This window comes from Myodes glareolus, chromosome X, assembly GCF_982192425.1.
Source record: "Myodes glareolus chromosome X, mMyoGla1.1, whole genome shotgun sequence".
Classification (NCBI taxonomy): domain Eukaryota; kingdom Metazoa; phylum Chordata; class Mammalia; order Rodentia; family Cricetidae; genus Myodes; species Myodes glareolus.
Genome location: NC_142053.1, coordinates 2,955,486 through 2,972,962, shown reverse-complemented (window position 1 = coordinate 2,972,962; position 17,477 = coordinate 2,955,486). Strand labels below are relative to the sequence as shown.

The 17,477-nt window shown below is 43.1% G+C and overlaps 1 protein-coding gene across 16 annotated transcripts in view; it reads left to right on the top strand.

The window, feature by feature from the left end:
* Positions 1-16,593, top strand: part of Znf185 (zinc finger protein 185 with LIM domain) — a 51,099-nt gene extending 34,506 nt beyond the window's left edge. For 15 of the 16 annotated variants that reach the window (XM_048457505.3, XM_048457509.3, XM_085684590.2 and 12 more), the window contains 4 exons: positions 624-695; positions 5,905-6,007; positions 13,824-13,922; positions 14,622-16,593. In XM_048457505.3, the coding sequence (XP_048313462.1) occupies positions 624-695; positions 5,905-6,007; positions 13,824-13,922 (274 nt within the window). In that variant the 3' untranslated portion in view covers positions 14,622-16,593. The remainder of the gene's footprint in view (positions 1-623; positions 696-5,904; positions 6,008-13,823; positions 13,923-14,621) is intronic. The other variant, XM_048457506.3, reaches the window with a different exon arrangement.
* Positions 16,594-17,477: the final 884 nt, after the last annotated feature.

The following is a 17,477-nucleotide window of genomic DNA, read 5'->3' as shown; positions in this document are numbered from 1 at the left end:
ACCCAGGCTTCCATAGTCCTTCCATAGTCCTCCCTAAAACATGGTCAGGTTGGTCACAGCAATACCCACTATCCTGGTACCAATTTCTGCCCTTGTCGGAGTTATTGTAGGGACCAAGCACCATGACCAAAGCAACTTGGAGAGGAAAGGGCTTATTCACTGTCCACCACTGAAGGAAGTCAGGACAGGGACCTGGAGACAGGAGCTGATACAGAGGCCATGGAGGGGTGCTGCTTACTGGCTTACTGCCCATGGCTTGCTCAGTCTGCTTTCTCCAAGACCACCAGCCCAGGATGGCACCATCCACAAAGGACTGGGCCCTTCCATGTCAATCACCAATTGAGAAAATGCCCTCCAGACTTTCCTACAGCCTGATCTTATGGGTGCATTTTCTCAACTGAGGTTCCCATTTCTCAAATGATTCTAGCTTGTGTCATCTTGACATAAAACTAGCCAGCACATTTAGTTTCTGATTTCCTCGGAATCTGGGCTCCTGGAAGTTCCCATATAAAACCCACACATATGTACAAGAAGTGAAACTCTCTATTTTTTCCTGATGGTCAAAGGAACTGAGGGTTCCACTGGCTCATGTTGTGCTTTCTTCTCCATTACTCGCTCTGCAGTAGCAGCAGCATTGAGGACTCACTGAACCTGGAGAAGAAACCCCCACATGAAGGCACCCCACCCTCTGAGAGGTACGTCTGCTTTCTCGACAGAGGTCTTCCAGTTCCCTAGATGAGAGAGCACTAAGAAAGAGCTTCACATGGGTCTTTTCACTGCTACTTTGAAACTTTTGATATTTTTGTGGATCACACAGTGGGACACTGCATAAGGTGGTCCTACTCTAGTCAGGACACATCTGCACTAAATGAAGCCTGTAAACCCAGATGAAACATAGACACAACAGGCTGCCGAGGAAGGAAATTTCACTGTTTGAAAGAAAGCACAAGAAGGTTCTTGACAGCAGGATAGACTCTTTAGAAATAGAACCCAATGATTCATTTGATTCAATTGCACATTTGACAGCTACCAAAAGAAAACACAACTACACAAGAGATTGTTGTGTAGAGAAAACAAAGTTGTGTCTTCAAGAAGACACAAGGTCTTCTTGGGTGCACAATGGCCTGGAGCCATGGAACTGAACTAGGAGCATAGCACACTAGATAACGGCAACCATAGGATGGTCTCAAGGACAAATAAGGGCTATTTTTAAATTCTTGGAATAGGAAAGAAAAAGTCTACATTAGAGAATGAATCTATTCAAGTTAGGAGGGCAGTTACAGGGAGTTACTGGCAAAGTCAAAAATGAATCCTGGGGCTTGACTGCTAACAGGTTATGAATATTTCACCTATGCCAAATATTCTCACTTATTATGAGATCTGTCTTACTGAGGATTACACTCAGAAGTCACAGTTAGACTGGGGAGAAAGTGGGATGAAGCAGATCCTACCAGTGTACTCCCCTTCACCCATACAAACAAGGACAGAGGCTCGTAAAGAGGTAAGGTTACAGATGTCTCCTCCATTATATTTGAAGGAAAATCCAGATAACTGAATCCTGAACAATCACAAATCACTTGATAAGTCACTCATCAGATGACTTCATAGTCTGTTACATGCTGCTTAACAAAATACCCAAGGCTGGACATGGGAGAATGCCTTTACTACTGGCATTCAGGAGGCAAAGGCAGGGGAATCTCTGTGAAGTTGAGGTCTGCTTGGTCTATATATCAAGTTTCAGGGCACCTAGGACTACACAGTGAGACCTGTTCTCAAAAACAAACATACAAAGAAAATACCTAAATGCCTACTTTATAAAGGACAGGGTACTAGGGGTCAAGTACATAGAGTCCAGGTTTATTTAGTTCACAGTCTTTGAAATTCAAGAGCATGGACCTAATATCTGTTTGGCTGTGATTCGAGATCTCATAGCAGATGGTATCACATAGGCTAGAAGACACACAGGAGTGGCATATTGGAGAAAAGGAAAGTCAGGCTTCTTTATTACATCCTCACAGGAACTAAACTGATCTATAAGAACTAAATCATTCTCTTCCAATGAAGCACCTACAATGAACCATTTACCTCCTGCTAGGCTCCAACTCCTTTTAATTTTTATAGATTTTTTTGTGGATTTCACATCATACATTCTGATCCCACTCATCTCCCCATCCCCTCACATCCACCCTTTGCTCTTGCAACCCCCCCAAAACAAATCCAAATATAAAAGAAAAACCAAACAAAACCAAACAAAAAAATAAAACAAAACAACAACAAAGAAAAAGAAAAGAAGAATCTTGTGGAAGCTGTAGTGTGGCCTGTTGAATCACACAATTCACCCTTTAGTCCATTCATCTCTACTTGCAGTGTCCATTGCCACAAGTGATTGGTCTGGCTCGAGGCCTCTGGCTCCTCTTGGATAGCCTCATGTTGTCCTGTGTCATGGAGAGCATGCTGTTCTGGATCTGGATCTCTTCACATGCTCCAACAGTTTGTAGACGGGGTGGATGTTGGGGTGGGCCAACTCAGCCCTGGTTCTAGACCTGGGTGGTAGCTGGGTTGGTCAGCTCACTGGCTTTCCCTCACCACCACACAGATGAGCTTGCCAGCACTGCCTTGGCTATCTCAGCCAATGTATCCTGCAACAAGGAGCAGGGCCATTTCTCCTGCACTCGGGCCTCAGATTTGAGTCCCCCTCCCACATATCACCAGGGTCAGCTCTACTGTTTTGCCCAGACAAGGTGCATGCTATAGGGACTATATGGGGGTGAGACTAGCTATCCTGCTCTCCTGCCCTCAGCGCTGGCTCACCTGTGACCCCGACAACACGGTCAGCTCAAGTGGGCTGCCCAGATGGGGTGCAGAGCTTGCTCTCCTATGTGCTGTAGCGGATGTAGGGTAGGACTAGTTCTCTTACTGTCTTGACCCCAGGGCCAGCTCTCTCATCTGCCACAGGAAGCTAGGGGCAGAGTGGAGAGGCAATCTTTTCCTCACCCATGCTACCACATAGCAGATGAGGGGGAGCGACATAGCAGATGAAGGGGAGCAGGGTCAGCTCTTCCACTCTCTTGCCCTCAGGATTGGCTCACCTGCTTCCCTGATCTCAGGGTCAGCTCTAGTGTGCTTCCCAAGTGAGGTGCATACCTATAGTGAGGGGTGGGGCCATCTTTCCTGAGTCCAGAGGTGAACTCTCCCCTGAGGGGTAGATAGGCCCCAACTCTTAAAATCTTACTACATGCCATATTGCTACACTGAGGACAAAGTTTCTAATACATGAATTGATGGAGGAGGGTCATGGCGACTGCCTCACTGCCTTCTTCCTCCCAGCATTCTGTTCTGTTTACTCCACCTACCTACTTTTCTGTCCTATCAAAGGGCCAAGGCAGTTTCTTTATTAACCAATGAAAGTAACACATAGACAGATGGCCCTCCTCCATCAATGAATCCTTGTGGGACACACTCAAACTAGGTGTAAATCACAGAAGGCAGATGGGTGAGATGCCAGGAAAATTTTCAATTATATAGGAGCAAGTGAAATATCAATTTCCGGTAGCATGACAGATCAAATGCCCTGAAGCTCTAGCTTGCGTGCATTGTTCCAATATTAAATCTCAATCTAACATTTCTGATTAATCACTGGACTTGGTTAAAGAACAGGAATTCTCTCCGAGGACAGCCCCGGTCACTCATGCACAAGCACAGACTCAAAAAACAAGGGAGAAAGAGTGATGCACTGAGGAGAGGATTCTCAAGCAATTCTTAAGTCTAGAGAGTCTGCTAACAGCAAAATGGCCAGGTGTCTTGGGGTTTCTATTGCTGTGAAGAGACACCATGACTATGTCAACTCTTGTAAAGGAAAACATTTAGTGAGGTGGCTTACAGTTCAGAGGTTTAGTGCATTATCACGTTGGCAGGAAGCATGATGGCATGCAGACAGACATGATGCTGGAGAAGGAGCTGAGAGTTCTACATCTGGATCCACAGGCAGCAGGAAGAGGGTGAGACACTGAGTCTGGTTTGAGCATCTGAGAACCCAAAGCCCACCCTAGTGACACACTTCCTCCAACCAAGCCACAGCTACTCTAACAAGGCCACACCTCCCAACAGTGCCACTCCATATGGGCCTATAAGGGCCATTTTTTTTCAAACCACCACATTCCACTCCTCCATAACCTTGTAACACTATTATAATGCAAAATGCATTCAGTTCAACTTCAGAAGTCCCCATAGTCTATCACAGTCTCAACAATATTTAAAAGTCCAAAATTCAAAGCCTCTTCTGATACTCATGCAATCTCGTAATTGTAACTCCCTATAAAATCAAAATCAAAAAGCAGGTCACATACTTCCAACATATAATGACATAGAATATACATAACCATTCCAAAACATAGGGAAGAGAGCATAGTGAGGAAATACTGGACCAAAGAAGACCAAAACCCAGCTGGGCAAACTCCAAACTCTGCATCTCCATGTCTGCAATCAAAATGTTCTTCAGATCTCCAACTCCTTTCAGCTTTGTTGACTATGACACACTTCTTTCTCTTGGGGTGGTTCTACTCCCTGTTAGCAGTTCTCCTGGGCAAGTATCCCATGGCTCTGGCATCTCCAACATCTTGGGGTCTTCAGGGCAATCCAGCTTCACCTTCACAGCTTCACGCAATGGCCTCTCTGGACCTCCATGCAGGGACACCCCTGACACATGCCTGTCCTCAGAAGCTTTCCTTAGTTGCAGAGGGAAATTCCATAGCCCCTTTCTTCTGTCCTTGACTCTAAAACCAGAACCATGTGGCAGAAGCTGCCAAGTTCTGCTGCTTGTTGGGGCTGGAACATGGCCCCCTCATTCAAATATATTTTCACTGGCTTTCTGTTTTTGATGATTTCCTTCACTGCTTAAGTTTGGCTGTCCCAGAACTCAGCTCTATAAACCAGACTAGCTTCCAACTCAGAGATACTCCAACCTCTGCCTCCTGAGTGCTGGGATTAAAGGCGTACGCCACCACTGCCTCACCACAGCAACTCTTATAAAGGAAACCATTTAATTAGGACTGGCTTACAGTTTAGAGGTTTGGTCCATTATCATCATGGTGGGACATGGCAGCATGCAGGCAGACATGGTGCTGGAGAAAGATCTATGAGTTCTACATCCAGATCTCTAGGAGCAGGAAGAGGGAGTGAGTACCAGATCTGACTTGAGCATCTGAACTCTCAAAGCCCACCTCCAGTGACACACTTCCTCCAATAAAGCCATACCTACTCCTATAAGGCCATACTTCCTAATAGTGTCACTCCCTGTGAGCCTATGTGAGCCATATTTATTCAAACCACCACACAGGGCAAAACTATTAATATTCATTGCAGTGCTGGGTTCTGGTTGCTAATGACACCCTGGCTCCTGTTAGAATCAGGTCTACATCTCTGGAAGATAGAACTCTTAATTTTAGCCTGTAGAATCAGAGAAAAGAGACTCTTTCAGCAGTTCCTGTTAGGAGTAGAAAAGAAAAGGGGGGAGGATTGGAGGTGATTCTCAGAAATAAAAAGAGCCTTAGAAAAGAGGATACAACTGATCCAGAAGTCAGAATCTTCTAGGGAATTTCGGATGAGCTCTGAGCAGCCTATACAATCAGACTAAAGATAGGGTGGCCTTGATAGTAACTGGGAGAAAGGGTGTGCCCCGTGGTCCCAGGCATGCAGAAGAGGGCTGTCAGCACTGGTTCAGAAGAATAGTTCCAAGTTTGAGAACCAGTTTGGCATAGGTGATAGTATACAGGTTTGGCTACCAGTTATACAACACAACATAATGGGAAGCTGGGAATACTGGCGAACCTAGGTCTGCCTGCACCAAGCTAGATCTGCTGCATCCTATCAGAGCCTGAGTACCTGGTTCTTGTTTCTATCTCCTAGACCAACTGAAGGCGCCTGTACTTACTGCAGCCGTGAGATCCGTGATTGTCCAAAGATTACCCTTGAACATCTTGGCATCTGCTGCCATGAGTACTGTTTTAAGGTAAGACAGAGGTGTGAACAGTTTTCAGAGCACAGATCTGATGAGAGTATGGAAGCAGAGAGGAGACTGGATTTCTGCGCATAGCTGTGAACAATCTTAGAGGCTCAATAGTAACATAATGGTGTTCGGGGCGAGACTATTTCTCACAGAGGGTCAGTAGTGCAAAGGTCTGAACACAGAAACATGGCTCATTCTAAGTGGCATGAATAGAATGGCAAGAATGGGGGGTTATTGGATTAAATTCTCCTAGGGGACAATGTGAACAGATGTCCTTTTCAACCCTTATAGAGCACCAAAAATATATGAAAGAAATAATTACATTCAAGTCTAGTTTGGTGAAACAGTGAGTTTAATCAGAGTTAATTACAGGAACATAGGTGAGAGGTGCCTATAGGAACATGGGTAACTCATGACAAAGTTACATGACCAAGAAAAGTATCATCTCCATAGCAACCATTAACTGCTTATATATTCTTGGGGTGAGGTGAGGCCTACTGCATCCTAGTCTAATGTGCTTCATTTACTATTCCTTAAGTGCCAGTAACCCTTTCCTGAGTGCCTCATGAATCCCACAAGGGAGTGTTATTGGGCTCAATCTTGGGAAGATCTCACATAGGTACTCACAGACACTAAGATTTTAAGATGCAAGTCATGCCTTGCCAGGAGAACAAAGTTCCACAGGGGTTTAATCCCTCCCTCTGATTCCTACATTTTTCCATTCCCTCTTCTCTGATGTTTCCTGGGTCTTGGAAGGGGGTGGTACAGATACATGATTATTTTCTCCCAATTGGGGCTAAGCAACAGTCATATCACTCAGCACTGAGACCAGTTAGAAATCTACAGCAACCACCTCTTTCCCAGAAGAGAAGCTTCCCTGATGAAATTAACAGTAGCAATAATCTGTGGCTAAGAACAAATGCCTGTTTAACGAAACAAAAGCAGTACTTTTCACACTAGAACTTATGCACTCCCCAGCCAGTGCCTTTAACAAGGCTTACAGTATAAAATGTGAATTACCTTCCATGGAGCTGGCCTTAAATCCAATTGGAATGTTCTTGGTTATAACAGTGCATATATCGCATGTATCGATAGTAGAGCATGTAGGATTGTCATCCAGGTGCAACTCTTGGTGACAATTCTCCCGCAGCAGCCTGCATAGATATTATCTTACCCAGGATATCATACTCATTTACTAAGGTAATGGCAGTTGTTTAACCACTGGGCCTATGGCTTCCTTTCTAGTGATATTTCATATGTATTTTAATAAATGAAATTTGCCTGAAGGTCAGAAAAGCACAGCAGCCAGCTACTGGCTCTTAACCTCTACCTCAGTCTGAAATGGCCATCCTGCCTCCAGGACTCTCAGAATGAGATTGTGCCTGAGAGCTGTCTCCTCCCATCTTATATTCCTCTCTAGTGCTGGGATTAAAGGCATGCACGACTAGTGACCGGTTTCTATGGCAATGAGTGTGGCTACTGGGATTAAAGGTGTATGTCACCACTGCCTGGTCTGTAAGGCTGACCAGTGTGGCTGCTTTACTCTCTGATTTTCAGTCAAGGTTTATTTATTAAAATACAAATAAAATATCACTACATTCCTTAGCAGCACAGGTTTTGTTTAAGTTCCTTGAACCAGATGTGAATTTCCCCTTGGAATCAGAAAGGTGGTTCTATCCATAACCACATTTTAGTAAAAGTAGCCTTTATAAATGGTGTACCTAGTTGCAAAAAGAAGGTAGAATGTTTATATCCCTATCTCTTTAAGATATAAGAAAGATTTAGTAATAGAAAAATATCAAAATATGAATTTTGTCATATAGACATATCTTTTTCTCCTTTAACAAACTAAATAGCTGAGGGAGAGGAGATTCATTTACTGATGAAAATGTTTTCCTCAATGTTACTTTAAATTTATATGTTGTGAGCTTAATAGTTATAGAAGTCAGCCCCCTTTTGAGATCATCATAGGGGATGGGAGTCAGCAGTGGCCCCCCCATCTAAACTATTAGCCTAACAAAAGTGGAAGAGACAGTGAGGAAAGAAAGAGTACTTTTAAGACTTGAGATTAAGAGCACATATGCAAATAGTTATTGAAATTACCTGGTACGAGTAAGAAGGAAACGTGGGACACACGTATGACTCAGCTAAAACCCATCTGCGTCATCAGCGTATAACGTAGTCACACCAACCCCCTGTGCGCATGGGCTAGGCAGCTTTTAAAAGCTGGATGTGCCATTTCTCTCTCTCTCTCTCTCTCTCTCTCTCTCTCTTTCCTTTTCTCCCCTTCTCCCTTTCCTTCCACAACCACTAAATAAACATCCAACCTCACGCTGCATGTTGTGCCTCTGTCTGTCTCTCACCCACTTGCCCAAGACCAGCCACCTTCAGAGACCTGCTATGTGGTCTCGTGTGCCATCCCTGCCTGGGACTGACTGCTTTTGGGACCCCCTGTGCACTACCTGCCACCACCAAGGATCCTGCAGCAAGCTATTCGGGGATCCGCAGCAATTTTTAATAATCCATTACATACGTGGTTGTCCACATCCTCTTCTTTGGAGACTTTAGGGTTGCCACTAGGAGCTGGCATTATCACAGGATTTTTTTTTTCATTAAACATTTTTATTTATTTGTTTATTTATTTATTTATTTATTATGTATACAATATTCTGGCTGTGTGTATGCCTGCTGGCCAGAAGAGGGCACCAGACCTCATTACAAATGTTCCCATGTGGTTGCTGGGAATTGAACTCAGGACCTTTGGAAGAGCAGGCAATGCTCTTAACCTCTGAGCCATCTCTCCAGCCCTTCATTAAACATTTTAAATGCCATATTCAGGAGATCTCTGAAGAGTTTAAGGATCATTATCTATTAATTATACCTGTTTTTTTTTTTTCCCTGAAGCTGGTCTTATGTGAAAAAAAAAGAAAAAAATTATACTTGTTTTTAAGCAAACTTTACTTGTTTTTAGTTACTTGTTTTAGGCTTAACCTTGAAAACACATACAGGAGACTAAATAAAGTATGTTCCTGTAAGTGAATTATATTTTTATTTAGCATGACTGTGAGCCAGAGAGATGCCCAGATGATAGGCACCCCAAGAGGGGACAGGAGGGTCCAAGAGCCAGAGAGACCAAAAGTTGCATGATAAGTGCATAGGAGGTGTAGCAGGCTGTAGAAAGGAGCCAGAGAGACACTAAGTAGAAAAGTACAGACGAATGGTTAGAAGAGGTGGAGGGAGGATGATGCATTTGCAGTCAGATTTGGTGGGTGGAAGAAGGCAGTGGAAACAAATGAGCTGTACATACCTTAGGAGACTCAGGTCAGCAGCTTAGTTTGGAGAGGCCAAGTCCCTTGGAAAAGAACTCATATATGTCACTCCTGTGGTTTCAACACCAGGTGAATGAAAAATGACATGACAGCTCCTAGGTAGGTATGCTTGAGGAAAAGGTTTTACTGTAGATATGAGAGAGAAAACAGTCAGAGGCATCTGGAAGGGTCCAGACTGAACCTTGAGAGCAGAGGAATGGCAGGGGTGGGGGTTGGGGAAGCAAGACAGGAAGAGAAGAGAGAAAAGAGAGAGGAGAAAGTGGTCTAAGAGAGGAGCTACACATCAAGAGGCTAACAGAGAAACCAGGAGCTAAGAGAACCAAAACAGTGTAGCCAAAATGGCTGAATTTTATAGGAAAAGATAAGCTGTGGGGTGTATGTGTGTGTGTGTGAAGCAAAGCTCAAGCTACAGAGGTTTTGGGTAGGGGATGGGGGAGAGAAGTTCTGAGAAAAGCCAGAAAGAACTCTGTTACAGGTACTGGGAAAGCCTGGCAGCTTCTGCATTGATATGTTAATAGGAACCTCAGGTATTTGGCCAGGGTTTCTTTGATATCTAACACTTAGCAGACTGAGGTGTTCCCCTAAGCTTTATGGACTTTACCTCAGACCAAACTGGGACTTGTGGCTTCAGCATGGAAAGGAATTTTAGGACTAGCTCATATAATAAAAATATTTTAGTACAGTCTTAATCATGAAGAACAAAAGCAAAAGGAAAACTATGCAGGTGTGAGTCTAGCTTCCCAAGTGAAAGTGATCTTTACACATGGAATTTTTAATATCTTAACACAGGTCACTTCCCTTCCCTTTGGTATAGAATCTCAATGTTAGGAGATAAAGGATGAACAGGCAAAGTCAGAGAAAGAGATGAACATAGGCAGTTATCTCAAAGTGTATGTGTAATTTTGATATAAACTCTAATTTTTTAGATTAAATCCACTTTTTTCTTTAATAGTTGCTTTTGTTTTCTTGGTCAGTACAAAATATATTGTTTACCTTGACTGGTGGACTTCTATGAACAGTACCAGAAGAGTTGATGAGGTCATATGCTTAATGATAGACCATTTACATAAAATACAACAAAATTATGGAGAACCTAAGACCTAGGCTACTCTCGAATACATGTGGTCACACAGCACTGATCATTCACAAGGGAGAATGCAATTGAAGTAGGCAAGAACTCCAGAGAAGCTTTGTAAGGGAGGATGACTATGAGTTAGAGGGAAAGGCAAGTTAGTTGTAAAGTAGCAAGGAGGAGGCAACCGCTATGTGTACATCTGACTGGCACATAGGGAGAAGTACTGTCAGGTAAGTTCTAAGCTGGTTCAAGCAGGAATCCCATACTGTATGACAAAGCTGGAGTTGTGGCAGGAAGCTGCTGTGCTTAGGGGATCCTTGGAAGGTGAGCAGAATGACCAAGAGTTGTAAGGAGGCCACTAGTTAGTTTCCGGCCACTTAGCCCCGAAATAATCACACAGAAACTGTATTGTTTAAGTCACTGCTTGGTCCATTATCTCTAGCTTTTTATTGGCTAACTCTTACATCTTGATTTAACCCATCTCCATTAATCTGTGCATCACGAGGTCGTGACCTACAGGAAAGTTTCAGCACATCTGTCTTCAGCAGCTCCATGGCTTCTCCTAACTTCACCTCCTTTCTCCCAGCATTCAGCTTAGTTCCCCCTACTCCCAGCCTAGCTCTGTTCCCATATAACTCTGCTATAGGCCCAAAGCAGTTCCTTTATTTATCAATGGTAATCACAGCATTCAGAGGGAAATCCCACATAAACCAAAAGTTGTAGCCCATGGGCCTTAAATGCTGGATTGGGGAGGCATTCTCTCTTTGTTTCTTGTGTGATGTATCTATGTGTAGGTGTTCATGTATCTTCACATGTTCATTTATCTTTAGTGTCATGGTATTCTTGTGGAGATCAGAGGACAGTTTGGGTGTTGGGCCTCACTTTCCACCTAGTTTGAAATGGTCTCTTGTCTGCTACTGTATGCCAGTGTAGCTGGCCTACGAGTTTCTAGGGAGTCATCTCTCTTCCTCCCATCTCACTATAGGCGTGCTGAAATTACAGATGCATGCTACCACATCTAGATTTATTTGGGTCCTAAGGATCCAAATTCAGGTCCTGATGCTTACATGGCAAGTGCTTTACCCACGGAGCCATCTCCCTAGTCCAGCATTATTTTTCTAAGGGCACAGAGTTGCTCAGCATCAACAGCAACCTGTTCAACTCTAGGTTGTGACAAGGAAGCTAGAGGGCTCTGAGACATGTTTTTCTCAGTACAGGGGATTAAACCTAGGATTTTGCATGTTTTCTCTTTTTTCTTTTCTTTTTCATTTTTTTTATTGATATTTATTGAGCTCTACATTTTTCTCTGTTCCCCTCCCTGCCTCTCCCCTCCCCCAAGGTCCCCATGCTCCCAATTTACTCAGGAGATCTTATCTTTTTCTACTTTCTACTTCCCATGTAGATTAGATCTATGTAAGTCTCTCTTACTGTCCACATTGTTGTCTAAGTTCTCTGGGATTGTGGTTTGTAGGCTGACTTTCTTTGCCTTATGTTTAAAAACTACCTATGAGTGAGTACATGTGATAATTGTCTGTGTCTGGGTTACCTCACTCAAAATGTTTTCAAGCTCCATCCAATTTCCTGCAAAATTCAAGCTGTCATTTTTTTCTGCTGTGTAGTACTCCATTGTGTAAATGTACCACATTTTCCTTTCCCATTCTTCAGTCGAGGGACATTTCGATTGTTTCCAGGTTCTGGCTATGACAAAGCAAGCTGCTATGAACATAGTTGAGCACATGTACTTGTGGCACAATTGAGCATCCTTTGGATATACACCCAAAAGAGGTATTACTGGGTCTTGAGGAATCTGAGAAATCACCACACTGACATCCAAAGGGGTTGTGACAGCTTGCATCCCACCAGCAATGTGAGGGTGTTCCCTTTTCCCCACAACCTCTCCAGCATAAGTTGTCATCAGTGTTTTTGATCTTGACCATTCTTAGAGGTATAAGATGGAATCTCAAGAGTTGTTTTGATTTGCATTTCTCTGATGACTAAGGATGTTGAACATTTCCTTAAGTGTCTTTCAGCCATTTTAGATTCCTCTGTTGAGACTTCTCTGATTAGGTTTGTACTCCATTTTTTTTAATTGGATTATGTGATCATTTTTTATTGGATTATGTGATCTTTTGGTGTTCATTTTCTTGAGTTCTTTGTATATTTTGGAGATCAGACCTATTACATGTGTTCTATTAGTGCTTTGCTACTAAGTTCTATCATTGGCACTACCCAGCTGCTTTTTACTGTCCTGGGAAAAGTGATCACACTGGTTAGAGTCATTTGTATACATTGTTCATTTTCTGCATGCCCAGAAGTGACCCCTAAATGGATCATCATCATTCTAAGTCTATGCTCCAGTTTGGCACCCAGTAACTAAAAGGATAGAAGCATTATACAGGAATCAGAAGCATACTTGATTCACATTGAGGAATACTCTGCCAGGAGAAAGTAGCCAGGTTGCAATCACAAGAGTGCATGCCGAGAATGAGCAATGGGACGTGGAGTTGTCTAAAGGCGTCCTCTCCTTCCCAGCACCTGACTGCTTGAAGCTAGAAGCCCCAGGCTGGAGACATTGAGAGTTCTGAAAAACCAAGCACTTTCTGGTTTTCATTTACGCAACTCTCAGTGCCAGGAAGTCCTGCCACTGACATTCCTGAGGACACAGGTTTGTGGGAGGAACTGGCCTACTAAAACATTCTTCTCTTCTGTGGGGCACTATCACCTTCCTCCGGACCTTAAACTTCACATCCTCCAGATTCTCCTAATCTTATAAGGAAATAGGAGCGGGAAAAGTTTTAGTAACTTTCCATCTCTCACTCAAGATTTTAACCTGGTGGCACAGGTCTTTAATCCCAGCCCTCAGGAGGCAGAAGCAGGTCAATCTCTGTAGGTTTGAGGCCAGCCTGGTATACAGAGCAAGTTCTAGGACAGGCTCCAAAGCTACACAAAGAAGCCCTGTCTTGAAAAACAAAAAATATTTTTAACCTCTGCTGAATTGTGAAACAAGGGTGTGCATATGTGTGTGTGGGGGGGGGTTGTGGGTGCATGTGTGTGTGGAGGCCAGACTGGATGCCTTCCTCAGTTGTTCTCTGTGTTATTTGAGATCAGGAACAGGGTCTCTCAGTGAACTTGGAGTGGCCAAAGCCCCAGGACTCCTCCTGTAATTGGTACCCAGACTCTGGGGTTATGGGTTTGTGCCTCTGCACTCAGCTTGTATGAGTTCTGGAAATGAAATCTACAGTACGTGCTTTACTGAGCTTACTTTCGCTGTTTTATTGTTTGTTTTATCTTGCTTTCTAGATCAGGGTTTATATCTATGTTTGCAATGTCTTGTTATCTCCTTGAAGTCCGGGATGTGCCATCCGCTCATAGTATCTGCTTTGAGTCTTGACCTCCACTTTGCTCTCTCTGTTAGTGTGGGATTTGCAGTAAACCGATGGGTGATCTCGTAGATCAGATCTTCATTCACCGTGACACCATCCACTGTGGAAAATGCTATGAGAAACTCTTCTAGGTGAGTGTGGTAAGCCCATAGGATAAGCCGCCAAGTGTCCCATTAGACTAAAGGAACAAAAGTTTGCCCTGGGTTGGACCTGGGTTTTACTTCAGGACCCTGATACGCTTCCATCAGCTCCTCACCATCAGCTCATCAGAGAATCCCAAGTCTTGTTCTGTGACCTATGCTACTTTGAGATCTTAAGCAATGTGGACAAAACCCCTCCTTAGGGTCCCTTTCCAAGTTGCTAGAGTCATAGTATCTTCCTCTAAAGAAATACCTCTCCCATCCAGAACCTCAGCAAACTCCTCTAACCCTGGGACAACTGGGCCTATTTTGTGACAAAGAAATAATGGTGTAGGTGGATAATGGTTCTGGACAAGCACCTAGTTGGTTGGTATGTGACCTCATCCCAAGTCTCAAATTCTAGTACTGTGCTCTCTGCACATTATGCATTGTTTGCATAGCTTTAGACTTAGTAACAAAGATGTTCAATAAAGCAGCCTTTGGGCCAATAGCAAGCGGGATTGTCCCAAGTGTCTGAACACAGCATATTTTCCCTCTCTAGCTACACAAAGATTGCCTTCCCTCCAAGAAATGCCTTTGTGTTGGACGTAGGCTGACATTCACTGTAACAGTTACTCACCCCAAGGACCTGGGTGGTCAGGTATTGGATGCTCACTTTATCTCATTACTGTTTCCTTTTGGTTCCTCCAGGCTGAACAGAAGCTGATGAGTCCCAGATGCATTTGGCTGTTTAGTTGTCCCCAAATTGTTGGTTCTTCTTCCTTTACATCCTCCCCCAACTGGTTTCATTGTACTTATCCACCTTGTACTGAAGTAACACATCTAGCAGTTATTTCAATGATGATGCTACACGTGTATGGCCTCTTAAACCTTAGAAATGCAAATCCGTATCTCAATTGCTCCCAGGATAAAGGAATCCCCTCTGACTTCCCTAAGATATGTTGGCTTTCTATTGAGTGCAGATGACCTGGTATCTTAGACATGAGCACAAGTGTAGGTATCAGTGTATGCAGACTTTTGCAGGCTTCTGAGGAGCCAAACCAAATGCTGTTGACGATCCCTGGTAGGGAAATTATAGGCATTGAATGCTAAGGGTTGGAAATAGGCTAATGTTTAGCTTGTCTATTCACTGTATGTGTGTGTATTTTACTCTCTCATACAATTTTTAAAATAGTTGTCTTTGAATTATGTAGCCGATTTAAATTACCTCCTTCCATTCTCTGAGTTTTTCCAGTCAGGTATGTCAGTACATATTGGAAAGTTTACCCAGGTTTAAATTTGATAAGATACAATATTAGGAGGCTTCTAACAAAAGGGATATCTGTGTTTGAATTTTGACAGCTAGTTCAAGTCTTTACCCCCAGTATCCTTCTTCCTTGACTTTACATAGAAACTTTCTGAGCTGCTTCGGGTGTGTAGACCTCAAAAGAGTAAAGAAAAAGAGATAAGGTTTCTTGAGACCTTACCACACACCAGGCATTACCACAAAGCACTGGCTCTTAAACTTTTTAATAGTCTCTAAGATTCTCATCTTAGAAATAAAGATACTAATGGCTCAGAGAAGTGGAAAGAATCCTGTAGAACCACTGTTGTCTCTCTCTGGAGCCCATACTTTTTCCAGTCGGGACACTGACCTAGTGTTGAGCGTGGGCCAGGCTGTGTGGAGGGTCCCAATACCTACCATGACACCTTGCCCTGAGACATACTCTTAGAAATGGCAAGTGTGAAATTCACTCGTCTCCAGACTTCTTGGATCCCTCCTTGAAAGATCACAATAATGTAATTGCCATCCAGTAGACGGTGGAGATGCAGTAGGCTCTGGATCCTGAATATAAAGTGACTTATTTTCTATTCCTGTTTCAAACCAACATCAATTTCTAAGTCCCCAGGTACTCAAAGCCTTAAAAGCCGATGTCTGGCAGAGCAAGGGAGGTTCATCCCTGCAGTTTGCTCATAGACTGCTCTGATTCAGCTTCACTATGCAGCTATAAAGTGTAAGATCCTTGAAACCAGTAATAGCCTTCAAGATTTGGGGATGCAAAATTGAAGCTTCATTTGATTTACTTATAAAATAGCTCTTCTCTTTCTTCAGATTCTGAGTCCTAATCACATTTGAGCATGGAGTTGTTCTTCCTATCAAGTTATCAGAGAACGTTCTATTTATTTGTGTATTTATCTGCATGTACTCTGAAGGGGAGAAAGAATACAGTATGTCACATCCCCACACTAATTATCAACTAGTCTTTCTCAAGTCCATCTTTAGCATGGGACTTGGCAGATGGTGGGCAGTAACATATGGGTGCCAAATGAATTAGTAAGAGAAAAGTCTCCCCTTTGGTTAGAGGTATTACTTGGGAATCTCCTTGCAGGCCCCAAAGATGGGATCCAAAGTAAAGAGGCCATGATGGAATGGTTTCCCTATCTTAAAGGTGTACTCTATCATTTAAGCAGTTTTAGAAATACAGAAAATTCTCAAAGACAGCTTGCAATGTTAGTATTGATTTGAATTCAAAATAGTCCTTTTCTCTCTTAAACGACAAAAAATTCTGCGATTAAAAGAGGGTTGGTTTTTCATTATTTTCTTTTTGATTGCTTAGTTTCTAGCTATATTTGCTTAATCACATTAATGTATGCAAATTATAATAAATGTTAAGATATTACACATCAGTATGATTTCCTTTATAAAAACTATTCTTGTTTTTTTGTGTATGTGTGCACGTAAGTATAATAACTTGGTGAATTTAGGCCTGTGGTTTACCAGAAGCCATTTTTGCTACAAAAGCAAGCTGGATATGGTCATGCCTGTAATGCTGCTGCTCAGGAGACTGAGACACAAAGATTACCAAAAGTTTGGGGAGAGGCAAGTTACTCTTGAGTTGGAGGAGGTAACCTTGGAACTATAAGCCTAAAGGAAGAGAAAGGATTGCTCACTCATTCATAAATATTTCCTGAGTGCCCACCATAGAGGCTACGGGGCCATGAGAGTGATGCATGAAATCTGTGAAAATGAAACTAGGCTTGAGGGGGAGCAGGCTCTGCTTCCTGATACTTAATCAAGTCAGAAGCCACCAACCTTATAAAACATTGGTTCACAAGCTCTGCAGTGACACCTGACAGTCACACTCATTCAGTAACACGTTTATTTACATTCATCGATATACATTCAAGACAGTGGACCCTCACTGAGTCCAGTCTCATGCTGTAACACACCCATTCTCACATACAATGACATGTGATCATGTTCACCTTCAGTGATACAGAGTCACATTCAGAGATGGGCACACATGTTCCCAACATTCAAACACATGCTCCTCCACACACACAGCGACTCACATCCACACCTATTCACTGGCCAATACTCTTATTCCATCGGAAATGCACACTGACACATACACATGTGAGTACAAGTGCACATAAAAAGTCATACCTGCTTAGAGATCACAACATACACACCCCCACCAAAGAACAGAAAAAACAGCTATGACTGTCTGGAGTGAGACTCTCATTTGCCCTTTTTCCTGTGATATCCAAGTCTGCCAAGCATCC